Source organism: Microtus oregoni, unplaced genomic scaffold, assembly GCF_018167655.1.
Source record: "Microtus oregoni isolate MIOR12 unplaced genomic scaffold, Mior012 000143F_ref0000043, whole genome shotgun sequence".
NCBI lineage: Eukaryota > Metazoa > Chordata > Mammalia > Rodentia > Cricetidae > Microtus > Microtus oregoni.
Genome location: NW_024544793.1, coordinates 976,190 through 1,003,159, shown reverse-complemented (window position 1 = coordinate 1,003,159; position 26,970 = coordinate 976,190). Strand labels below are relative to the sequence as shown.

General features: G+C 37.9%; 1 protein-coding gene across 1 annotated transcript; it reads left to right on the top strand.

Annotated features, from left to right (window-relative positions):
* The first annotated feature begins 719 nt into the window (after nt 1-719).
* LOC121444828 (probable global transcription activator SNF2L1) lies at nt 720-26,970 on the top strand. Its single transcript, XM_041646730.1, has 12 exons — nt 720-893; nt 6,469-6,570; nt 9,650-9,781; nt 10,760-10,828; nt 15,412-15,521; nt 16,106-16,332; nt 17,303-17,424; nt 20,075-20,110; nt 20,964-21,116; nt 22,962-23,094; nt 24,602-24,750; nt 26,767-26,970. Exons 1-12 carry the CDS (start codon nt 720-722, stop codon nt 26,968-26,970), a joined length of 1,611 nt encoding a protein of 536 aa, XP_041502664.1.

The window sequence follows — 26,970 nt, the reverse complement described above, 5'->3', positions numbered from 1 at the left end:
CTGAGTGTTGGCCATCTGAGGAAACCAGGGTGGAAAGTGGAACATATATTCATAAAATCTCTGTCAGGTTTTGCCTTCTGAGGGAGTATTTGCCATCGAGTGATTCAAGTTCTTTTTCAGCAGAGTTTCTGAAGGTTGAGTGTATACTATCTAATTCTCCCAGAAACCTGCAAAAGGGCAGTCCCCAGAGGGGGTCTGGGCTTTTGCAGTGCAGTCATTGGCTGAGGAGTTCTTTATGCAAGGAGGGGGAGAACACACCAAGGCACAGAGGTGCAGAATAGGTAGGGCAGATTTGAGGGAAAGAGAATTTCTTTTGCACACATCTGTGAGGGAAACTCAGGCTCACTGTTGGGGGCATATGGAAAAGTAGAATTTTTAAGGGGCCATGAGCTGTGTGGGTTTCGTCTGCCACCCCTGTGTGCACCCCACATTCAGGCAACAGTTGGTCGTGTGGGACCAGCCCGGGCTCTGGGTGGGGAGGGGGAGTCTCGCGATTGGTGAGGGGGGGCGGAGGGGGAGGGTGATGGGGGGAGGCCATGACGTAGGGTGGGTGGACGGAAATGGGGCAGGGTTGAGGGTTATTTAAAGAAGGTGGGGGGCGAGCGAAGGGGTTGGAAGCTAGTATTCCCTACCTCTGCTCTATCTAGCTCTTCCTAGCGCAGCCACTGCAACCGCCCAGGAGCCTCCCTTCTCCCCTTCATCTTTCCCGCTCCAACGCCATGGAGCCCGACACGGCCACAGAGGCAGCCACCGTGGCAACCTCGGATGCCAGAGCCACAATCTTGGTCCTAGAGGATGAGCAGCCCGGGCCTTCCACCTTTAAGGAGGAGGGAGCGGCTGCCGCCTCCACGGAAGCCACCTTGGCCACTGAGAAGGGCGAGAAGAAGAAGGAGGTAAATAGGAAAGGGGTGTGCGCGCGCGCTCTGTGTGTGCTGGTCACATCCTGTGCCTGGCCCCTCATAGGGGCCCAAATCCTGACCTTTTGGCGCCGACAGGTACCGCGATTCCTGCAGGGATGGGGGCAGCAGGGCGGCAGAACCATTTAGCATTCCTTCCCCTCCCCCTTTCCTGCCGGCCGCCTGCTGGGCGGGGGCGGGGCAGGGCGAGGGCGTGGCAGGATAGCGGGGTGTTTGCTCCTGAGCCTCGAGTTTTCCTATCCCCGGGTCCTCCACCTTTCCGGAACTGGGGAAACGGTATGGGGGGGGGGATGGGGCTGTGCAGGAAAAAGCCTCCGCCTCTCCCTTTCCTCGCTTGTTCTCCAATCCTACCCCCCTCTTCCCGTCGGCCTCTGCCTGGGAAATCTGGGCCCTTCAGTCCCACCGTAGCTGAAGGGGGTTTGACTGGGGCTTATATTTGTAATTTAAATTTCAAGGTGCTGGTGGTAGAGGGAGCAGTATGGGGAAGGGGAAAATGGTTGGAAGAGAATGCTTTCTTTAATTGGCACTGTCTTTGGGATTACAGAAATAAAAAAAATAATCCCCCTTGTTCCTTTGATCCCCCGCCTCATGGTGAGGAGGGGGTGTCATGTCAAGAAAACAACCTCTCCGGGGTTTACCTTACAATCCTCACACCGAGGAACCATGCTTGCTGTCTTAGGAAAATGTCCAATCTTTGCACCCTCACCCTCTTCTGCCCCGCCCCTGGTGGTAGAGTGTTTTGCCCCAGGCCACCCAGATGAACCCCCCCCCCCACCTCCCGCCTCCACACACACATCTGGCCTGGTCTTCCAGCCTTTCACTTCCCTTGCCTACTGGGGCACCATTCACTCCTGGACACAGGCAATTTTTTTTTTTTTTTTGTCAATTTGTTGTAAAGTCCGAGTCTGTACAATGAACTACTCCTGATACACGCACGAGAAGGAGCCGCTGCCAGTCACACCTATTACAGGCCAATCCAGGAAGCAGGTATTATTTCACATGAATATGCAAGTAAAACTATAAAATGCTTCGAAAACTGATGTTAAAGGAGAGGATGGAGTGTAAGAAGTTTTGATGTCTAATAAAATTGCAGACCAGATCGTATATAGGTGGATGTTTTTCTGTTTATGACATACACAATGATTTAAAAAATGGTGGGTTATTGAAATCATGCTTTAGAGATCTCAAGTGGGTTGGTATGAGTCATTATACAATACTATGCGACTAGACGGACAGCTTTGGGAGGAGAGGAGCACCTTTTCGCCTTGAATTGGAAGAGTGATGCTAAATCCTAGCAGTTCCTTAAGCCACTCAGTTTACTGTTACAAAGTCGACTAAGCAGAAGACAACTGTAGTGCTAAGTGAAAACCATGGGAGATACTGGATGGAAGATGTGTGTAATACCTGGATCAATAACACAACATTGATGATTAAATCTGGGTCAAATACCATGTATCAAAGTTCAGAAATGTATCTAGTGCCTTTTATTCCCTGGACTGGTAAATATAAGTGCTAACAATTTCCTCTTCCTCCTCCTCCTCCTCCTCCTCCTCCTCCTCCTCCTCCTCCTCCTCCTCCTCTTCTTCTTCTTCTTCTTCTTCAAAATTTCCACCTCCTCCCCTCCTCCCATTTCCCTCCCCTCCCCCCACTTCCCCTCCCCCTCACTCTCCAGTCCAAAGAGCAGTTAGGGTTCCCTGCCCTGTGGGAAGTCCAAGGTCCTCCCCCCTCCATCCAGGTCTAGGAAGGTGAGCATCCAAACAGACTAGGCTCCCACAAAGCCAGTACATGCAGTAGGATCAAAACCCAGTCCCATTGTCCTTGGCTTCTCAGTCAGCACTCATTGTCTGCCAAGTTCAGAGAGTCCGGTTTGATCACATGCTCCATCAGTCCCAGTTCAGCTCCCATTAGATCAGTCCCAACGTCTCAGTGGGTGGGTGCACCCCTCGTGGTCCTGACTTCCTTGCTCATCTTCTCCCTCCTTCTGCTCCTCATTGGGACCTTGGGAGCTCAGTCCAGTGCTCCAATGTGGGTCTCTGTCTCTATCTCCATCCATGGTTAGATGAAGGTTCTATGGTGATATGCAACATATTCATCAGTATGGCTATATGATAGGGCCATTTCAGGCTCCCTCTGGTCAGCTGCCCAAGGAACTAGCTAGGGGCATCTCCTTGGACACCTGGGAACCCCTCTAGAGTCAAGTCTCTTGCCAACCCTAAAATAGCTCCCTTAATTAAGATATATACTTCCCTGCTCCCATATCTACCCTTCCTCCATCCCAACCCTCCCATTCCCCCAAGCTCTCCCCATCCTCCCCTTCTCACTTCTTCTTCTTCTTCTTCTTCTTCTTCTTCTTCTTCTTCTTCTTCTTCTTCTTCTTCTTCTCCTCCTCCTCCTCCTTTTCCTCCTCCTCCTCTTCCTTCTCCTTCTCCTCCCTCCTTCCTCTTCCTCCTCTCCCCTCCTCTTCCCCCCTCATCCTCCCCTCGCCTTCTTCCCCCCTCCTTCTTCTTCCTTCTTTTTTTGGAAAGTAGCCAATGCTGAATTTTGAAACTGTATAAGTTTTTGGATTTTCATTGTGAAAAGACTGGGGATCAATAAAGTATATTTACAAAACATGAAGTGTATTGCTGTATGCTCATGAACATATACTGCTCTGGTGGAACCTCATTTGTCCCTTCAGGATAGAAGCTGCATTTCCTGGGTCTCCAAAGTTTCCTATTTTGGTCAATATTTTCTTTTTTTTTTAATTTTTCAGTTGTCTCTAAAAGCTTAGATTGTGGTAGCCATGAGGAATAGAATGTGGGTCCCGCTAGCCAGGTAACACACTAGGCCTGTACATACCCGAAGACCTTATTACTGAGGGTGACAGAGCTAGAAAGATTGCGGGGACGTGGTGGTTATAAGCCTAGTGGAAAAAAGACAGCCCTTGGTTGAGAGAGAGAGACACTGCCTCAAAGGAATAAGTAAAAAGCAATAGAGGAGGAATCTTGGTGCTCTCTTCTGTTCCCCACACTTGATGCATGGCACCTGCACACTCATATGTGCATACAGCCAAGCAAATGTATGGAAACACACACACATATGTATATATCTATATATCTATATATATATATATATACACACACACCTTTTAAAAATGTTATGTATATTTTGAACTACCTTGAATCTGGAAGAAGTACACATTTATTCTTTCCTCATTGTCGTTGGTTATTATACTTTGACAGTGATACCAAGCCAGCTGACATTAAGCAGCTTGTTTCCCCTCAACTAAATAACCATTTCTCAGACTTTTTACAAAAGTAATAATAGCTTCTAATTATTTCCCCTTCTAATATTTTTTTGTCTCCTCAGCAGCAGGGTATTTACTTTTACTTTTTAAAGATTTCATCTACTTTAATCAGAAAGAATTTGTCTATTGTATAGGACATAGCATTTAAAGCATCTGTAAAATACAAAAATATCAGTGATACTTAACCCTAGGAAGAAGGGATGCTGCTATAGAGAACAGGATTTCAGTTTGGAGTTCTGCCATGTCTTCCTGGTCTCCATGGTACACCTTGGTTTAGTAGTCTTTACTATGTCATTTGGTAATGCTTTCATTCCTTTAAGTGTATAATGAGATAGACTTGGATAGAGCTGTTAGTGAACTGATTGTGACAGCCCACACAGGGTTATTTTTTCTTCTGGTTCCTGAAAATATTAAAAAAATTTGTTTTGGATAGTAGTGTCAATAAAGTGATTACCCATATCTTTTAATAGTACTACTCAAGATGAGGGATTCATATAGTGTGTGATTAGTTTTTTAAGCACAGAAGTAATTAATAAAATGTTTTTTCTGAGATGTAATCTTCTGAAAGTGAAGTTTATTTCCCATATATATGTATATATATATATATATATTTGTATATATATGTATATATATTTGATGAGGTACTTATTGTTTTAAAACTTGAAAACTCCACCTCATTAACCTTTTAAGATACAAGTGTGATTTTTTTTAAAAGACTTATTTATTCATGTATTTTATGTATATTTTGATATCTAAAATTTTGTTGCTTTGGAAATGAGACTTGTAGTATATGTGACTTTTTTGGTTTTTTTTTTTCAGGGTTTTAGAGAAACAGGGTCTCTCCACATAGCCATGGCGTTCCTGGAACTCACTCTGTGGACCAGGCTGGCCTTGAATTCATAGAAATCTGCCTACCTCTGCCTCCTGAGTGCTGGGACTAGAGGCATGCATCATGGCTTCCACATATGTGATATGTTGAATGTATGCTCTTCAGAGTGTCTTTCTCAGTTTCTAGTCCAGTCCACCCAGAATTTCATTCAAGCCAGCTCACATAGTTGATCACTGCACATAAGATGCTGCCTATCTCTATAGATAGGTATTCTGTGATCAGTGCTCCAGAGTAGGCCTCTGACCATGGTCGAGTTCCATAATCTCTGAATTTCCTCAAAATAAAACTTTTAGCAAATGTTGGAAGACAGTCATGAATTATTGGAGGCATTTTATTTTCTTGTTTAAGGCCACATTCTGGTGCTGAATTACTATGGAAGATTTCAGAGATAGCTGGACAAAAGCGGTGATAAAAGTGACCTCCCTCAATTCTTTTGTTTTCATAAAAAGATTTGTACTTTAATTTCTGCAAAGTTTATGTTCAAATTCAAGTATTCTTGGTATTCATCTTGATGAATAGATTCTTGTTTTTGTTATTTTATCTTTTAATTTCTCTCAGAGAAGGATATTTACTGTAGGTACATTCTGATACTTAAATCAATAGGCTTGTTTTTTCATAAGATGTTGACCCTGTTTTGGCAGGTTATTTTAGACTTCTCATTGCTAATTGATGCTAGTGTTCACTAAATTATAGCATTAAAATATCAGCATTTAATAGAGAATAGCTCTGATGAATCACTTGAATAAAATGTTTTTGTAACATAGCCAGAATAGTTTTCTTTCCAGAGGAAATAAAGTGACCAGTTTGAAGCTGTACTATTGGATTATTTTAAGTGTATGAGATCATGTCACACTATATAAAAACGTACATGCTTTAATTAGTCTAGGACAACAAATTTCAAAAGTGTCGTTTCAGAAACAGCAGCCAGAGTCTTTTATTCTGAAAGTCTGGCTGGTTTCCAGTACATAAAGAAGTGTTTGGGAGGGTTATTATTTACATTTCTTGAATTCTTTGGTTTGTGGTTGAGCATTTGCCTGTTCAGGATTTCTAAGTCTGCTATTTTATGGTTACACATTTCTTCTGCTTTAATTAAAAAAAAATAGACAATAAAGATTAGTGTTTTATTTTTGGTTTTTATTCTAATTAATGCCATCTCTCTGATATTTCAGTGTTGTCATTGGACCTCAGGTGCACAGAACTGGATTAATCATAAGCCCTGCTTCATAACTCGCTCTCCTCATTGCCCCATGCACGTCCCTCAGTGATTTATTTATCACGTTATTTAATTACTTTTGGCTTTCTTTAAGGAAGAACATGGACAAGCTTAAAGACCTTGCTTTGCAATTGACTGATATTTATTTCCTTTGAAATTCTAGAAAACCACTTCTCCATTTCAACTCAAACTTGCTGCTAAAACTTCCAAATCTGAAAAGGAAATGGACCCAGAATATGAAGAGAAAATGGTAAATATGCCCTTGGTAAGGTAGTGACCACTGTAATTCTCTTTTTGTGTGTGTGTGTGTTGTTTGTTTGTTTGTTTGTTTGTAGACTGGTCTGGTTTATATACTTGCAGGCAGAAGTTCTTGAACTTGTGATTCTCTCTCCAGCTTTAGCATCCTGATTTCTGTGATTATTAGTTCCCCCATACGTGGCTTATAGTTAATTTTATAGTGATATGAAAGATGAAAAAGATTTGTCTGTTTATGACTCAATCAAATTTCTGAGTACAAATGTGATTTGAAACATTAAATTGTCACAAGTGTGTATCTATGTGTGTATGTATGTGTGTGCGTAGATCAGATGTGGACGTCAGTTATCTTCCTCAGGCATCTTATTTTTTTTTGATCCTGGCCTCCTTACCCTGAGGATGGATGGGTTTTGGTGGGTTTTTTCCTTAACCATTATCTCCCTTACTTAATTTTTCCTCATTGTCTTACCAAGAGCTCACAGATTTGGTGAGGCTGAATGGCTAGTGACCTGTAGAGATTCACCCCTCTTTCTTGTCAATGCTGGGAGCATAGGTGAATGCCATTATACCAACCTTTTTATGTGGGTGCTAGGGATCTGACCTCAGGCTGTTATTCTGCTGTGACAAGCACTTTACCCACTGAACCAACTATTACTTTTTATTGAATAAATTAATCTCATTTTCAAAGGAGAAAATTAAGGATTGGGGAAACTATGTGGAATAGTTGAGATGAGAAGCCACATCTCACTTTTGCTCAGTGTTCTTTAGCCAATACTAAGATGCTATAAGGCAAAAATATTTTGTGTGCTCAGTGATGAAGGTATCAGTGGCAATATCTGTGTGGCTTTGTACCCTAAGGGATATGCAGTCATGATTCCAGATCGGTATTTCTCCTTAATTTGTATATAAATGAATACTGTAATCAAGAAAATATGTATTATGGCAATCCATCTTTTGAGGTATATTCAAGCATATTTACCCAATGCATGAAAGTATTACATACTTAAGTAATGTAATCTTATTTGAATGCCATATATTGTTTTATGATTTGTTTAATTTTCAGTCATCGAGACCTGAATAGGTAGTTGGAACTGATTTTTCCCCCAAAGGACTATTTTTGCAGTTTAAAAATAAGCAGAGAGGAAATACATGTTTTAGTTGCTAATAGCTGTTTTACAAGAGCCTGTGCCTTGATGTTTAAGACCACATCTAAGAAGACAGTTAATGTTTTAACAGTTCTAAAAACAACATTCCAGAGAGGATAACACGAAGTATAAAAGTTTTGGCCTCTATCCAGCTCGTCATCTGAATGTATTTTTTTCTAAGTCTTGTATCTATGCTAATGAATGTTCTTATAATTTTCTGGTGTTCTTATTACTTTTTCACCATTAATCAATTATTCTCTGCTGAATGGTCAGAAAGTAACTTTAAAAGAAAACACAAACCAACTTCATCTCTTTATCTAGGATGAGGTACAAGTCTTTAAATCTTTTAAGGTTTTGTAGTAAACACTATTATTTTTAATTTTTTACTATATTTTTTATCAAAAATATTTTTTTACTATATTATAAATATGGTTTTCCCTCCCCTTATTCCTCAGATTCTCCCCAACTCACTTCCTATCCACATCCATACCCCTTCTTTCTCTTTCTTAGAAAATCAACAAGCATCTAAAAAAGTAATAATAAATAAAGGCCATTTATTTTGATGCTACAAGTTATATATAATGCTTCAGAGCTTATTGAATTTTAGACTACACATCATTCAGTACTTAATACAGATTAACTGCTTCCCATATGAGTGTACCAATATTTTTTTCTCTAAGCTCTTTTCCCTTGGGTAGAAAGTTTGCATACTAATAACATAAAATAGAATTTCCCAGATCACCACAATTCAAAGCACTGTTTATTGCATTATTGTACCATGACATTGAAATATTTTTTGAGAGCTGCTGATTCCATACTCTAAGATTTCAGTTATTTGCAGCTTGGTAATTCTTTTTTTTTAAAAAAAATATTTATTTATTTATTTATTTATTTATTTATTTATTTATTTATTATATATACAATATTCTGTGTGTATGCCTGAAGGCCAGAAGAGGGCACCGGACCTCATTACAGATGGTTGTGAGCCACCATGTGGTTGCTGGGAATTGAACTCAGGACCTTTGGAAGAGCAGGCAATGCTCTTAACCACTGAGCCATCTCTCCAGCCCCCCATACTATAAATTTAACTTTAAGAATTACCAAGCTTGGGGCTTATTTTTTTATTGAGCAATTGCTTACCTTATGTGTATTCCTATGGATTAGAAAAAGGAATTTCCTGGAATTATCTGACTTGTGTGAATTAGAGTCTGGTGTTAACATTGAAAAATATCAATCATTTGTTGCCATTCAACTTCGACAGTAGGAAAACTTCACTTATAATGATGAACCTCTCTTTGGATCACTGGGCTACTTTGGGAGAAACAGGGACAGAACTGGAGCAAAACCACCAGGTGGAGCATACTAATTTCACATTGGAACTAATCCTTGATAAGAGGATGCATGTTAAAGCATAATTGCTTCATTAAGAGCATAATGAAAATAGGAATTTTTCTAAGATTACTGATTTTTATGTCTTTGTCATATTTTTTGTGGTCTTAAACTTGAAATATTAATACATAGTACCAGGAAAAAAAAATGAGTTCAATTCCGGTGCTGAATAATTGTGGCCAGGCCAAGTTGGAGCTTAGCTATGCATGTAGATGAACCACATGGTTGATGGGGAGTTTTTGTGGCATGATGTGGTAGCTTGGATTCTATGGAAGACGTTTGACTTTCTGAGACCCAAAATGGAAAAACTAAAATGTTTCATGGTGGGGGAGGGATCTCAGATATAAATATGATTTGTATTCTTTCAAGTGTGTTAATGTCTAGGATATTATAGTGTGCAATGCCACCTGAACTAGTGTACTTTTCCATAGGAAGTGAAATTTCAAGTCTTAGTGTATCACAAATGTATTGAGTGAAGTATATAACCGAATGCTGAGCATTCTAAAAAACAAAACAATGCTTATGTAACTACTATATATATATATATATTTTTAGCTTTCAGAGATTGTTCGTGAGTTCAAGTCCACTAATCGCTTACTTCTAACTGGGACACCTTTGCAGAATAACCTGCATGAACTCTGGGCTTTACTTAACTTTTTATTGCCGGATGTCTTTAATTCTGCAGATGTAAGTTTAGAACAGAGTATTTATGTGAGGGGTAGTGGTGCTCGCGGTTGAAACCAGGGTATTTAGCTGATGCTTTACTACTGATCTCCAATCCCAGTTCCAAATCATAATACTCCTTCCCTCCCTCCCTCCCTCCATCCCTCCCTCCCTCCCTCCCTTTCTGTCCTCCCTCCCTCCTTCCCTCCCTCCCCCTCCCTTTCTGCCCTTCCTCCTTCCCTTCCTCTCACTCCTTTGTTAGTATTGTTTGCTGTGTGTGCATAATGTGTGTATGTGTGGAGATTAGAGAATAGCTTGATCAAGTCACTTTTCTCCTTGTACCTTTATGTGTGTTCACAGATACAACTCATATTGTCATGCTTACCCTGTGAGTCATCTGTTTTCAAAGTAGAGAAAATGGATTAAAATTTATACCTTTTCCATTTGTGATTCTTCATTTGTGTGTTTTAGTTTTTTTCAAGAATAAGAAAGTCCCCAAATTTTAGAGTAATCATATTTTGGGAAATAGTGTATTTCTATTCTTTCTGATTATTCTGTCCATTATTTTGCCTATATCACATTGTTACCACACTTATAGGATAGATTGAGTTTAGAGTAGTATGTTCAACCTTTTCATTAATTTGAGAGACGTATTATTTTTTCATTATTATCAACACATTTTATGAGATCAGCAGATTGAACAGAGTGATTTAAGAATTCTAAGGCTTTTTTTTTAAAAAAATCCTAGTCCTCTTAACTAGACATTACTAGATAGAATGTGGTATGATATAGTGCTCCTTTTGATTGCCATTAAAATTTTGTCAACATTTGCAATAATTTTCACCTATTATAAAACTAAAAAGTAGGACTATCATTATAAAATATTTTGAAAGTCCTTTTAAAGTGAATTATTTCTACATTGGTTGTATACAAATGTATAGAGTATTGAGTTTATTTTTAAAAAATGTGTGTACTTATTCTAGAATTTTCACCCCTCCACAGGACTTTGATTCTGGGTTTGACACTAAAAATTGCCTTGGTGATCAAAAGCTTGTGGAAAGACTCCATGCAGTAAGTAATAGTAGTCAAAAAGTCAATAAGAAATTTAATGGAATATAATTGAACACTAAAATAGAATCTGAACTTGCAGGCTGCAAATTTGCCTCAGTCTCATTGCTTCTCCCTTGTAGTCCTTTTAAGAAATCCGTGGTCAGCAAAGCTCTCTTTGGCCTCTCCAGTTAACTTTTTCTTTTGGTCTCCACAATCCTATGGTCCTTCCTTGTGGGGCCTCTTTACTCTTTAATACCCCTCAAGTCCTCCAGATGGCATCAGTATTCGTCTTGTTGCCCTGTGAGCCTTCTGAGTCACTGCTGCTGCGCTGTATGTATAAACCTCTGCTCTAGAGTCCTGAGCCCTCTCTCAGTTCCATCTTCCACATGCCGTCTTCTTTGTCATCTGTTTATCTCCAGTTGATGTCCCATATTTATTGGTCAACATTTTCCAATCTTTGATAAACACTTAGATCCCTGTGTTACTCATCCTATTTCTTCTGTAATATGACAGAGACCTCCAGTCCCCAGATCCCTACTCCAGTGTATCAATCTGAAAAACCATTTTCTATCATTTGGATCACTCTTTTGCTAGTACTGTCAAGCCCTTTTGCATCCCTATTCCTCTGCTACACCTGCCCTGACAACTCCAAACTGGAGTAAAGTAATGCTCTCTGTCTTCTGGGTTTCAGTTTTGCTGTTGTCCTGTGTGAGCATAGTGAGCATTTTTGTTGTACTGAGACTGCTCAATACTGATAAAGACAATTCTACAACTCTACAGGTGGGAACGACTATAATTTCATGTTCTCTAGGATAAGCTGGAAATTCATGATACTGACCCCCTCAACATAACCTTCTACAGCCTTCTTTCTCTTTTCTTCTAACAAATGATTCAGATCTCCCCAACCTCAAGACTTCCATCTCAGATGTCTCTTGCCCTCCAACCTCGAGTCTTCTATCTCAGGTGTCTCTTGCCCTCTATATCTCTCAGGAGGTAGCACTATTCTCTTCTGAATGACAAAGTGGAAGTCATTAGGTAGGAATTCATTAATATAGGTTTGTCTTCCAAAGCTCTGTACATTCTGGTAAATCAGCTGCCTGAATGGAAGCATTATCTTTTCTCTGCTCAATGGCAAATTCTTCCATGTGAACTCTGGATATCATCATTTTTTCTTTTTCTTATGGACTTTACCCCATGGTTTATTTTTATAACTGATTAAAGTTTTTACTTATCCATCTGTATTGTCTCCTTTCCCTCAATACATAAACATGTGCACGTAGATATCTTGTGGTCCTGGAGAAGATGTTTCTGAGTTATAAAGGATAGCAAATGGATAACAGCCCTTTGTGCAAGGGCTCTGATTTTCCAAACCCATATCTACCTGTTGTAATACACACACACACACACACACACACACACACACACACACACACACAGAGAGAGAGAGAGAGAGAGAGAGAGAGAGAGAGAGGAGAGAAAGCCATCTATAATCTCTCTCTACCTACCTAGCATCTATCTATCTATCTATCTATCTATCTATCTATCTATCTATCTGCCCATCCATCTGTCTGTCTATCATCTGTTCATCTGTGGGAGGTCACTGTAGAATTTACATCTGTCAGGAAAAAGGATCTAGGCAAGGGAAAAATGAAACTTGGTTCAGCTTTATTGGTGCTAAGCCAAGACTTCTTGTTTATTTTTGCCATATTTAAGCATAACACAATTTTTGGAAAGTTTTTTTTTCTATAGCAATTAACTCAGCCCCGTGAGTACAGCAACACTTAAGACATGTTTACATTGGGCTCTTTGCAAAATCCATATGGCCTTGCCTGTAAGATGGGTTCTTGTTGACTTAGAAACTATGCTTTAGGATAAGCACGTAAGGAGAATGACTGATGTAAACATAATCCCCATGGGAGTGAGGATTTGGTCTGGCCCTGAGATAACACAGAAGTCACTTAGGCTGTTATAATGTACAAATGACATCTCTTACAAGAATGAGTTTTATGGCCTAGAAGTAATGTTCAAGGTTTTAGGGGGAAAAAGTCTGGGATAAGTAAAGCATAAATTCTGGAAGATAGGGGCAGAGTCTGGCTCCTCAGGCTGCAAAGGATTACCAGATTGTAAACTACATCCATTCCCAGCATTCTAGAAGAAGGATAGCTTAAACATCTCTTTCCTTAGAAGGATGCCTGTGACTTTAACTTTCCTGGCTTCTCCAGTGTTTATCTGTGTATACATGCACTTTTTTGCCCTATCCATCCCTGTACCCATCCATCCATCAGTGCCCCTCATCTTTGGGTACTTAGCTTTGATTTTCCTTTCTTGACAGCTAACCTTCTTGAAAGAGCAGTTTACTTCTACACCTTCAGTGCCTAACCTCCTAAACTTACTCATAAACCCACTGATCATTGATATCTCTCCATTCCATATGAGTGTAACCCATTTTTACACAGTTTTCAGTGACATTTCAGTTGCTAAATTCAGGATATACCAGTTTACTTCTCATAACTATCTTGTAAAATCTATATAGTACCTTTTCTTTGTCTATCATTTTGACTTCTATCATTTCAGTTATCCAAAATCATAGTCTAAAAATATAGAAAATATAGAAATAAAGACAATAATTAATTTCTATGCATGAACTACCACTAGTTTCCATACCAGTCTTGGAAGTGAGTATCATTATGCTTAATATAAAATACTTCCTTTTGTTGAAAGAGAATATATTTATATAACTTATATTGCTGTATTATAATGTTTGTTATATTTTGTTATTATTATTATTTTACCATATTTCTGTGTGGGATTTATAAATTAAAGTTATCACATATATATGACATCATATTATATATAGAATTCTATATAACTTGTTATTTTGAGAATCTTCTAAGAATTTTGGACTCTGTTTCCAGTAGGACAACTGGTAACTACTGACCTTTAACTTTCTACTGTATTCTGAGGTTTTCTTTTTTTGCCTCAAAGTCTTACAGATAGCTTAAATGCTTAATAAACTTTTAGATAAGTTTAAGATGCTCAAGCTAGAAACCAGCAGTCTTATTATCTCTTATAGATATCTAATAATAATGGCTGAAGTTTATTGCATGTCCACCACAAATAATCTTTATACATGAACAACCACAAATTTCTATAGCACCTTTGGAAATAGGTATTATTTTAAATGCATAATACTTATATTTATACCATAAATATACATGCTGAAATATTTTTAGATAAATGAAGAAATAAAATTGAAAAAATTATTGTCTGAGTATTTAATTCTGCTTCTACTTCTTAAAATAGTGACTGGTGAACTTACTGAACTTTTAATAATCATATTCAGCCAGGTGGTGATGACACACACCTTTAATCTCAGCACTCAGGGGACAGAGGCAAGAGGATCTCTGAGTTAGAGGCTAGCCTGGTCTACAGAGTGAGTCCCATGACAGAGGAACTCTGTTGAAAACCCCAAAAGTCAAAACCAAACTAGAACAAACAAACAAACAAAAACCAATAAAAAAGAAATAATCATATGAGAGATAGCTCAGCAGTTAAGAACACTTTTGGTTCTTAGGTAGAGAGGACTTGATTCAGTTCCCTACATGGTATCTAACAACTGTGCATAGCTTCATTTCCAGGGGATATGATGCCCCATTCTGGCCTCCATGGGCACCAGGCACACACATGTTGCAATACTATACATGTAGACAAAACACACATATTAAAATAAGATAAATAAATCTGAAAAAATTGAGAAAAGAACCCTTCAGCGATTTATTCTAAGGTTTTAACTACTGCCTGTAAAGATAATGGTGCAGTATGTGACAACATTGTTGGCAGGTACTCCATGAATTGGAACACCATTATTTTCTTGTGACAAAAACCTGTGTTTCCTGTATACACTAATTACCTTTTATATCTATTCATTCATGTCTTTAAAAAAATTGAATTCTTTTCTTCTTATTCATTTATATAATTATTTTAAATGACACAAATTTAAATTTTATTTGGAGGGAACTTAAACTGAAACTCTCATTTCCTATTTTCCCTAGGTTAAAATATCTTGTATTAAAAGCAGTATTTAAAACAAGAATTCTTTGATTATTCCGTAGACAATGGTCTTGTCTTCATTTTTAGTTTCATTTCTCCTGTCACACCAGCAGGGTTTAATTCTCCTCTCTCTTGTTTAGAGGGTCTGGGAACTGAACCTAGAGTCTTATGACTGCTGGACATTCACTCTTGTTTTTTTCCTGCCCCAGCCTCCATTCTGACATTTTTCTTTCAAGACAGGGTTTCTCTGTTTAACAACCCTGACTGTCCTGAAACTTATCTGTAGAGCAGGCTGGCCTTGAGCTCACAGACATCTGCCTGATTCTGCCTTCTTAGTGCTGGGACTAAAGGTGTGCACCATTTCCATTTTTTAAGGAGTCATTTTTTGGTTGTTATTTACTGAGAAGTTAGGCAACTGTTGGTGTTTGTTATTGTTGGCGTTTGTTAGAGTATGTATTAGGATGAAAGTTTTAACAGTTGAATAGCATTAATGAAATACACAGTTTGAAATTGTAAATGCTTTATGTGTTTTTATAGTAATCATTGCTTTTTAGGTTTTAAAACCATTTCTGTTACGCCGTATAAAAACTGATGTAGAGAAGAGTCTGCCTCCTAAAAAGGAAATAAAGATTTACTTGGGACTGAGTAAAATGCAACGGGAATGGTGAGATATTTTATATTCACTAACATTTATTTATATATAAGAATTTATTAAAAATCACTTTTGCTGGTTGTTCAGCATGACGATTATGTTTTATTTAAATGGCAAGTTGTGCCATTTAAATATTCTGTTTGAAAACCGTTGTGTTTATTTGAAATGGAAGTTGAGATTGCTTTTAGCTCCAACTTGAATATAGCTCAAACGAGTCAAAGTTCACTGTAAACTTTCAGTAAATATTTTAGTAAATGGATAATTGTCAGATGTAGTTGCTGGTAGTTGATAATTTCTAGTAATGGGTATAGTATATGGACATAGGACCATAAGCAACATAAGTAAGATACAAAACAAAATGTTCAAATCATTAACTTCTTGTTTTTTCAGGTCATATTTTCTTTCAAATCAAAAACCTTTTTTGATCTTTTGGCATTGAACCTGGGGCACTGTGCATGTTAGACGTGCATTGTACCATTGAATGATACCTCCAGCCCTCAAACCATGCGTGCTTTTATCTACTATATTCCTAGTGGGACATTTATTCATGGCATTAAGTGTTCTTAAAATTGATTAATTATAGTTTAACATTTTAGGTATACAAAAATTCTGATGAAAGATATCGATATTTTAAACTCTTCTGGCAAGATGGACAAGATGCGACTTTTGAATATTCTGATGCAGCTCCGAAAGTGTTGCAATCATCCTTATCTATCTGATGGGGCAGAGCCTGGCCCACCTTATACGACAGATGAGCATATTGTCAGCAATAGTGGTAAAATGGTAGCTCTGGATAAACTGTTGGCGAGAATTAAAGAACAGGGTGAGTGAGGGATTTTTCAACTAGCTTAGTGTGGGATAAATTCCCAATAATGGTTTGTGTATGAATAAAATGTTTTGCATTCACCCACCTATTTGGCTAGTAGACATTGTGGAGTACTTACTGTTTGTCAGGAATTGTCCCGCAGGCTAGGCATGCAAAGATGAATATGACAATGACTTTGCCTTGGAGAAGCTGGCAGTGTAGTGAGGAAGAGGAGCTGCAATTCATTGTACGGAGAGCACTTCCTTGTGCTGTTGAGAAACTGAGGTTTGGGATTGTCTTCCCAGTGGTGATGTTTGAAGTGAAGGCTTGGGAATGTGGGTAGGAGTGAGCTCTTGGTAATGGGAGGGGAATGCTTTTCTAGGGCAATGCAACAGGTGTGAAAGGGAACACAGCAGAGGAGTTTATGGTGTGGAGGTAGAATGGCATTTGGTGAATTTGGTAAGGAGCATGGAACGTCTTTAAAACCATACTTCAAAAAGTCTTCAGACTTCTATTTTGGATGCAGAGGAGTTAGAGAAGACAGTGGCAGGAAGTAACATGAGCAGAATTGTATGTTAGGAAGATAAGGTTGGAAGCACTTTGTGGGAGTTCTACTGGGGATGAGAGAGTAAAAGCAGGAGACGAGGTGGAAGACAGTTGCAGTAGTAGTTCAGTGAGAGATTAAGTGGACCATTGAAGATCCTAGTCCTAAGGAAAGGCAGAATCTGTGGTAAGATTTTGAAGACCTACTGAAAACCTTGTAGTTCAACAAGCACATAATTTTGTATAACATTCTTTGTCTTTTTTGTGTGATTGTGTGTTCATGTGTCATATTATTTAGATTGTTTATGATGCTTTATTTTGTTTCTGGCTTTCAAGCTAGCTAAAATTGCTAGCATATATTAATTGCACAAAGATGATGTGTTTCATTATGGCATTTTCATACTTTACACAAGTCATGTAATTGTTTTCTGGTGAAATCTTTTAGGGTCAAGAGTTCTCATTTTCAGCCAGATGACTCGCCTGCTAGACATTTTGGAGGATTATTGTATGTGGCGTGGCTATGAGTATTGTCGACTAGATGGACAAACCCCACATGAAGAAAGAGAGGTGAGGACAAGAAAATAAAGCATGGTTTTAAAAGATCAGAACTTAGTTTTAGAATAATTTTCTTTACCTATTTGTTTTAAATGTTAGTCTGGTCTACTTCTAGGTGGTACTGAATTTCTCACTGCCATCATGGTATTTCTTCCATATTTATCTTCCATTCCACCATTTCCCCCCCAAATCATCCCAAGCTCTTCAAGGATATTCTTTCCTAAGAACACTGTCTGATTCCATCCTCATCTCTTTTAGCCACTGCCCCATTGATTCCTGTCTCTCAACTTACCCTTTGACTTCTGATGTTGTGTTATTTTCTTGATTTGTTTCCTGCTGTAGACCCTTGGCATTTATGGAGTTTAATGGCGGATATTTTGCTGGTTTATGATGAACTAACTTTAATATTGACTTAAGAAGCAGTCTTGACTGTGGTGGGTTTTGTAAAAATGAAGTTATAACAAAGTAGGTGTAGGTACTTATGAGTTTGGGATTTTAGGACACCAAAATGTTGGTTTGTGAGCATGAGTAAGTACATGTACCCAATGTCTTCCTCAGATTTGGAAATTCTTTTTTTTTTAAATTTTTTTTAGTGTCTCTGTAATTTTTTTTAAAGATTTATTTATTAAGCATCCAATGTACTGCTGGCAAGGAAGGCACCAGTTCTCATTACAGATGGTTGTGAGCCACCATGTGGTTCCTGGGAATTGAACTTGGAACCTCTGGAAGAGCAGCCAGTGCTCTTATCCTCTGAGCCATCTCTCCAGCCCAGATTTGGAAATTCTTGAAAGTCTTTATTATTATTATCCATCACAAATGTCATCGGTCAAAGGCATTTTTAACCCACTATTTCACTTTGTTGACAGCTTTACTAATTCTTTCTCTCTTTTATGTGATCCTTTAGGTCTCTGTCTTTGATTTCTTCTTTAAGTCAATACTCATGCTCTGGGCAAAAGAACAAAATTTTATGGTACAGTAGAAACTACACAGAACTCGGTTTGAAGGCCTGACTTTTAGTATTAACTCCACCACTTTCATTGAATTCTGAAAGCTTCAGTATCTTTAATATCATAATGATAAAATTAATACTAAATGTTTCTTCCTGGTGACATTGTGAAGACTGGTGGATATAATAGGTGCAAACAAACAGTTTAAAATACACAGTACATTATATATTGTGTGCCACAGGTCTTTGTATATGTTCAGGGCATCTTCTTAGGCTGTGGGAATCTCATCCCGTGTTCTTCTTTTTCCATTGAAACAGTTTTCTGTCTCTTATTCGCGCCCTTATTGAAGCCTGGGTATCACATAGTATAATGTTGCCAACAGCTCAAAGACCTCTTTGTTAAGGGCCTTTGGCTGGCTACCTATTGAAACAATTGCCATAACTTTTACACATAAAAATGTTTAAATGCTTCAATTATTTCCCACCTTATAGTTTGAAGTCCTCTAAGACAGTGACTTGAAGCTTTTGTTGGCTGAGTTCTGAGAACCTATTTATTAAGTATAGCACCTTTAATACTGTTCAAGATGATTGAGATTGACTCTTCTTGCTAGAATGGAGAAGAACCAGACAGAATTTAGTAGGCATTATCTCACCTCAAAATGCCAGTTGTGTCACTTCTGACCTATCTCCCTGCTCATTACTAGTGATATAGAAATAAATCTTCTTCTCCTTCTTCTTCTCTCCAAATATTGTTTTCCTTTCAAAGATTTTGAATTACATGCATCAAATATGATACAAAGAGGTCAGAGCCATTCTTTCTTTTCCCTGGGAGAGGCCCTGTTTATATAATAATTTCAAGTCTTTTCCTAATACATTTGATTCTTTGTCTATCAGCAATAGTGATCCCCCTTAATAATTCTGGCATTTGCTCTTTCCCTATGGATAAATAAGCTAGTTAGGCCTCTGGTCATCCTCTGACGTAAGTGGCCTCACTTTTACAGGGAAAGGGATTAACTTTTATCAAGCAGCTACTATAAGCCAGGCACCTTAAAGTTCCAAATGATCCCAGTAGTCTGGATAAGGTGCTGATAGGATTTTTGCCACACAAAATTGTGTCAGAGACGGTAAAGGCTCATGTCTCAGATAGATATACATGGCTGAGTTATGCTTCACTCCCAGGTTTTTGCTATTTCCTCTACACCATGGTGTCTATCACCAATCTTATTGTATTCTACACTGTACAGTTTCATGCTCTACCGACTGTGGTAATGCTAGTCACCTTATCTGCCTTGAGCTTAGACCATATGTGTCTACTGAATTAACATGTGCATTTTGTGACTATATAAGTAATATATGAGTACTGAGGGAGATTTGCAAAATCAGTTTTCTCTGGGAAATCTTTACGGGAAATAATATGTAAGATATTGATATCATACTACATAATACATACATACATATATATAGTGTATATAATATATATTATATATATCAGTATTCTGGTACTTTTAATAAGGATTATATTGCGCTTTGTTAGTATAAATAATCATTATAAATAGTTTTAGGAAAATATTTAACCTTAATGATGTAGTACTCTATGTAATGTGTCCTCTTGTTGTTAATGGTTTAGGTTGTTTCCAAGTTTTCACTGTTGTAAATAATGCTACAGTGAAAGTCCTTATACATAAATCTTGTGCACATCTCTCATTATTTCCTTAGGATAAGTTCCTGGAAGTGGAATTACTGGGTCAAAGGGTATGACCATTATTAAGGCTCTTGGTGCATGTTGCCAAATTGCTTTCCAGAAAGATTGTTCCAATTTACACCCCCAGAAGCAATATCCCTCTGCTCCCTCATCAACATTGAGTATTATCCTTTTTTATCCTTAAAAATGTCATTATATTATTTGTTTGCATCTATTTTATTACTAGTGAGAGATGAACATTATTCTTGCTTTATATATATGTATATATATACACATATATGTATTCTGTAAATTGAAGTTGTTCACTTTTCAGGTTCCTTTTTCTTCTGGTCAGCATTTTCCTAATTAATTTCTATCAGGTCTTTGTAGAGAGGATGTTAACAATACATTAATTTCTAGGTTTCTTTACTAAATATTCCTGAACATGTTATTCTGATTTTTCTGATTATTTACCAATTTTACCTTTGTCATAGTAGTGATATTGATCATCTTACTGTCCTTTGCATTTCTCTACTTTTCTCTCTCTTGATTGACCTTACCCACACCTTGTTTATCAGGCGTTGGAATGATATTGATGTTTCTATCATTTTACTCAAAGTTATATTTCACTTGTTAATCAATTAGAACACTTTTACTATTATTTTCAAAGAATGCAAATGAATTATTATTTGATCAGTTAAACTTGTTTGTATGATTGCTCTCTGTCTCTATTGGATAACATTTTCAAACTCTTTTAGAAAAACCTATTTTATCCAGCTGCTTACACAGTATAGCTTTGAAGAATATTATAAAGCATTAGGTTATGGAGAATATTACATATTAAGTATACAAGTATTTTCTGTTTCTTAAGATTTGGAATGTAATCCATTTTCTCTTTTTATATTCCTGTGTTAATTTAAAAAGGGAGCGATAGAGGCCTTCAATGCTCCTAATAGCAGCAAATTCATCTTTATGCTGAGTACAAGGGCTGGAGGTCTTGGAATTAACTTGGCAAGTGCTGATGTGGTTATCCTATATGATTCAGACTGGAATCCACAGGTTGATCTACAAGCTATGGTTAGTAATGTTTAACAATCCCAGGAAATTACTGAAGCTCAGAATACTATTGTTTAGATAGCACAAAGTTAATGAATGATTAAAGTGTATGATTTTGGAGAAATTTCATAGAAGTCAGAATTAAAGTTGCTCATTTAATTGCAAAGACAAAAAAGATGAAAACCAGCATATATATCTCAAATATAAGTGCAAAACTTAAATGCCTATATTTTTGCTTTTATCATAGAATAGAGATATCAGCTTTTTCCTATTCTTGAGTATTGAGGAGGCTTCCTTAGTTTGTTTTAATAAGAAGGATTAACAAGAAATCTCATTATTTTTTGTAACAAATATATATTAAAGTCTTTAGGCTAGGTGTGGTGGCGTGTGCCTTTAATCTCAGCACTCTGGGTTTGAGGTGAACCTGGTCTATATAGTGAGTTCCAGGACAGCTGGGGCTGCATGGTTACACCTTGTTAAAGAAATCTTTCGTACTAAAATTAGAAAAGGTCAAATTTTCACTCTTGTGATAAAATAATTGGGAAGAGAAGGTAAAAAATGTGAAAAAGGAAAATGTGCTGTTTGAGGACGTCACTGGAAAGCTTGTGTGCCTGTATTCATTTGTGCGCATGTGCACTCCTGAGAGGGCATATCTGGAAGCTTAGAGATGACATGAGGATGTCTTCCTCAATTGCTTCTCTGTCTTTTTTTGAGACGGGTTCTCTTACTGAGCCTGGAGCTTGCCACTTTGACTTGCAAGGTTGGCCAGTGTGCCTGCCTTGCCCCCCACCCTGAATCCATTTGTCTCAGCCTCCCAGTTCTAGAGTTGCCAGTGTGCACCTCCATACCTGGCTTTTATGTGGCTGCTAGAGATTCAAACTCAGATCCTCATGCTTGAGCAGTAAGCATTTTCCCCACTAAACCATCTTTCTACCCCTGCAAATAATTTTGTGCATGTGCGCGCATACACACACATCCACACCCCCACCCACGAAGCTGTTTCTCTTACCGTTTATCATAGCCTGGTCATTCAGGGACTGCTGTTTGGAGTTTAAATTTTTAGATATTTGTAGAGCATTGAATGATCTTTGAATGTGCTTCATTTAAAAACTGGCTATCGGACTGTAGTGTTTTTGTATTTACTACAAGGACTGTCTGCTACCTCGTTTCTTTGTTTCTCCCCACCTCCTCTCTGTTCCCCTTCGTTCTGTTAGTTTCTGCATTTCAAATACACCCGCCCCACATGCTTATGTTTTGCCAGAATTTGCCACCTGCCCCCTTTGCTAATTATAAACCATTGGAGCAATTCTAGTATAGTAAAATTATGAAGATCTCATTAATATTTATGAGCCTTTACTATGTATCCCAGAATTGCCTTGGTAAGCAGAAAGAATGGCTTGACGGATGTGAGATAAAGCAGACTTTGTCAATGTAGCAGCCCTCGCCAACTACTTTGTTCCTGACTGCAAAAACACCTTGTTTGTCCTAGAGATGGTCACATTTAGTGAAAGTTACTTAGTAACTTTTTTTTTTTTTTTTTTGGTTTTTCGAGACAGGGTTTCTCTGGCTTTGGAGCCTGTCCTTGAACTAGCTCTGTAGACCAGGCTGGTCTTGAACTCATCTTAAAGGGGATTTACCTTATGAAATTCTAGAAGATTCCCAGTAGTAGCACAGCACAATTTGAGATTTCTTTGTTCCCAGAAGTCTTTGGACATTCTTAACATTCATCATCCACCTTTCACAAGTGACAGGCATAGAGAGAGATTGAAGTCTGAGTTTTACTTTTGGATATTTATAGCATTGTAGCTATATGTCTAAGTCTTGTCTGCAGTCTTCAGCATCTTACAGTGGGACTCTTTCTGCTAGGATCGGGCACATCGCATTGGGCAGAAGAAGCCAGTACGAGTCTTCCGTCTCATTACTGACAACACAGTGGAAGAGAGGATTGTAGAGAGAGCTGAGATAAAACTGAGACTTGATTCAATTGTTATACAGCAAGGTATTTGTATGTGGACTTCATTAATTTGGGGAGGAGGAAAACACTTTTAATTTCCTTCAGAGAAGTTTACTACTTTTTTCCCTTTGATTTTTAGCTTAATGTATTTTCAGTATTTCTTCCTTCCCTTTCCTCCCTCCAAACCCCCTATATGCATACCCCTCCTTGCTCTTTCAAATCAATGGCCTCTTTTAACGTTGATTCTTATTGTATTCATATTTGTAAACGTATATTTTCAAATATAAACTTCTCAATCTGTATAATGTTACTTGTACGTAAATAATCTTTGAAAACACGTTTGTAATCTTTCTTATGTTTTTGGTTGTGAGCCTAGCCTTTAACTGCCGAGCCATCCCTCCAGGCCTGTTATAATCATTCAAATTTAAGCCTACGCTTTCAGTATATGACATAATATCACTAGGTTATAGTTGAATGCCAATGACATGACTTTTGCAGTACCTTATGCTATTTAACAGATAAATATTGGCTTCTGGAAATTTTTAACAAATACACACTAGAGAATCTTTTCCATAGGAGACGTTATCTGGAAAACAAGATTGGAACACAAAAAAAGTATTTCTGACTTGGATTTTTAACTGAAATAGTGAACTAGAAAATGTGAGTAGTCGTTTATTAAATAAATAACACTAAACTCACCAATGTTTTTTTAAAATATTTATTTATTATGTATACAATATTCTGTCTGTGTGTATCTCTGCAGGCCAGAAGAGGTCACCAGACCTCATTACAGATGGTTGTGAACCACCATGTGGTTGCTGGGAATTGAACTCAGGACCTTTGGAAGGGCAGGCAATGCTCTTAACCTCTGAGCCATCTCTCCAGCCCCAAAACTCACCAATGTTTGTGGTGATATTTTGTTTGTGATCTGACAAATAAAGTTTGCCTGAAGATCAGAGTGGAGAGCTAGGCACAAGTTAGCCATAAAGGCCACACAATGGTGGCACACACCTTTAATCCCAGCACTCTGGAGGCAGAAGCCTTTGCAAGTTTAAGGCCACCCTGGACTACACTAGATTGAGGCTGTCTAAAAGAGAAACAGAGCCAGGAGGTGTTGGCTCACACCTTTAATGCCAGTACTTGGGCATTGCAGGCCTTTAATCCAATCACTAGGGAGGTGGAGACAGGAAGGGATATGGCTGGGTGGAGGAAGAATATAAAGTGGGAGCAGACAGGAGCTCAGAATTCAGTCTGAGGTTTCGTAGAGAAGGCATTCATCTGAGGAGTCCTAGAGACGGGATACCCTATTCAGTTTGAGGACTTCGTAGAGGTAAGAAGTGGCTGGCTGCTCTGTTTCTCTGATCTTTCAGCTTTCACCTCCTAATATCTGACTCGTGTTTTTTATTAAGAAGACCAATTAGAATTCGAGCTACAAACGTTTCTCATAAAGCTGCTTTATGTATGATTTAATTCAGTTGTGTCAGATCAGAACCATTATACTGTACTTTCTTTGACATAGAATTGAATGTTTCTAAATTTTATCTGCTATCAGGAAGACTCATTGACCAACAATCTAAAAAGCTGGCAAAAGAGGAAATGTTGCAAATGATCCGCCATGGGGCCACCCATGTTTTTGCCTGTAAAGAAAGTGAGCTAACAGATGAAGATATTACAACCATTCTGGAGAGAGGGGAAAAGAAGGTTAGTTTAAAATAGCATTGTATTTTCAAGGTGGGTTATTTACAATCCACATATTTCCACATACATGTTGTATTTCTGCTGAACTGCATGCTTCAGACAAGGTTCTTCCTAAGAACTTGTAGAATTGTGTTTGCACGCATAGGGTAGGGCTTTACTTTTCTTAGCTCAGTGACACTAGGCACACCATTTAAAATTAAGTGATTTATGCCTTCTTGAAAATATTTTACTCAAACACTCTCCATTTTGTATGTAATTGCACATGGAAAGACTGCATTTTGTGATTTTTTTGTTTGCACTGTATTAAGATACGGTGCACTATTGGAAAGTCTTTGTAAATATTGTGTGAAACGTTAGGGTGATTCTTTGTCAAATCACCCTAAGTGGTTATACAGTATTGCAATTGTGTGTCTAATGTGCCCTTTCCACTGCAAATGATGGTTAATTTCAAGCATAAGAAAAGGTAGATAGAATTGTGTAATGAGTTCCATGTGTTTATCACCAATTATACTAAAAAAAAAACAAAAGACATTGCAGCTTTGCCTCACCAGAAACACGTTTTTAATAACATCAGATATTTAATATCCAATAACTACTCAAATTTTAAGTGTTACATAGCTAGTTTGTTGTACTTAAAGAAATATTTTCTTTAAGAAAAATTTTTATTTTTAAAAAGTAAAGTCTGTACATTGCAATTGATCCTTATGTTTTCCGTATACCCATCCTCTGTTTGTGTATTTCCCCCATAATTTACTTGGTAATAAAACTGGGTTGTTTGCCTTTTCACTTAATCATTATGTAGATCTTGTAGATCTATGGTCCTTTTAAAACATGTTCAGGATTGTCTCAGTTCCTTTGGTCTTCCCATAACATAATACCTGAGGCCGACTATAGGGATAAGAGATTTTTGAAAGTGCAAGAGCCTGGTGCTAGTATTGTCTTCCAGTAAGGGCCTTATGGAGGATAGCATTACATGGTGGGAGTGTGTGTGTGCAGAAGAATCTGACCTGATTTCATAGCAACCCACTGTCATGAAAATCTAGTCTCACAAGACCAAGAAAGCAGGCTTCTGAGATCTCAGTTACTCCCGAGGGAAAACCCTTAATCTCTCTTAAACATATAGTCAACATCTTTTGACATTCCACCAATTCAATACCATTACAATGGGAACCAAACTTGGAGCTCATGAACCTTTGGGAATAAAAAAAACTATTGAATTTTTCATTTGGTTCTCTAAAGCAAATTGATTCTCAAAATGCTTTTGTTTTAAAGGTAATAGAGCAATCTTGTGTTACTGTGCTTTATATCAATATGCAAAAAGTGTTTTGGTTTAACTTTGCCTTTATGATAGCATTAGCTATTTCTCTCATTAGAGATACACAACGGAAATTATAATATGGCTGCATCTTCATTGATAAATGTCCTTTAAAGGAGCCTTGAGTGAAAATATTTGGGAATGGAACATTTAATTTTTTTAAATACTCGAGACAAGTTAAAATTTTAGGACTATTTTGTGTGTGTGAGTGTGTGTGTGTGTGTGTGTGTGTGTGTATGTGTGTGGTGTGTGTGACTGGAGATAGAATGTAGGGCCTTGCATGTTGTATGTAAGTCCTCTATTACAGAGTTAACCACCATCTCAAGAACAGTATGTTGTCTCTCCTCTCCTCTCTCAGCATTGAGGTCTTTAAAATTATTTTAATTTAATTTTATATGTACGGGCATTTTCCTGCATGTGTCCTTGGAGGACAGAAAAGGCTCTTGGGTAAAGTTGAATTGGCGTTTTGAATGGTTGTGAGGCACTGTGTGGTGTGGGAGTTGAACTCGAGTCCTCCACGAGAGCAACAAGGGCTCTAAACTGCTGAGACATCATGCTAGCCCCTAATGTTGAGCATTTTCCCCTTGTAACTTAGAAGAGTAGATATTTCATGGCAAACCTGGCTTCCAGAAAAATAGGAAATTCACATTTTTTTGCAAGTTAATTTACTGATAATTTTCTCATTTCAACATATTCAACTTCAGACTGCAGAGATGAATGAACGCATGCAGAAAATGGGAGAATCTTCTCTAAGAACTTTTAGAATGGACCCTGAACAAAGTTTGTACAAGTTTGAAGGAGAGGATTATAGAGAAAAACAGAAGGTAACTTTATTCTTGCAGTCATTCAATGGTCGAATTTTCACTTTTCCTTGTAAAATCCATACGATAACACTGGCATTCATATAG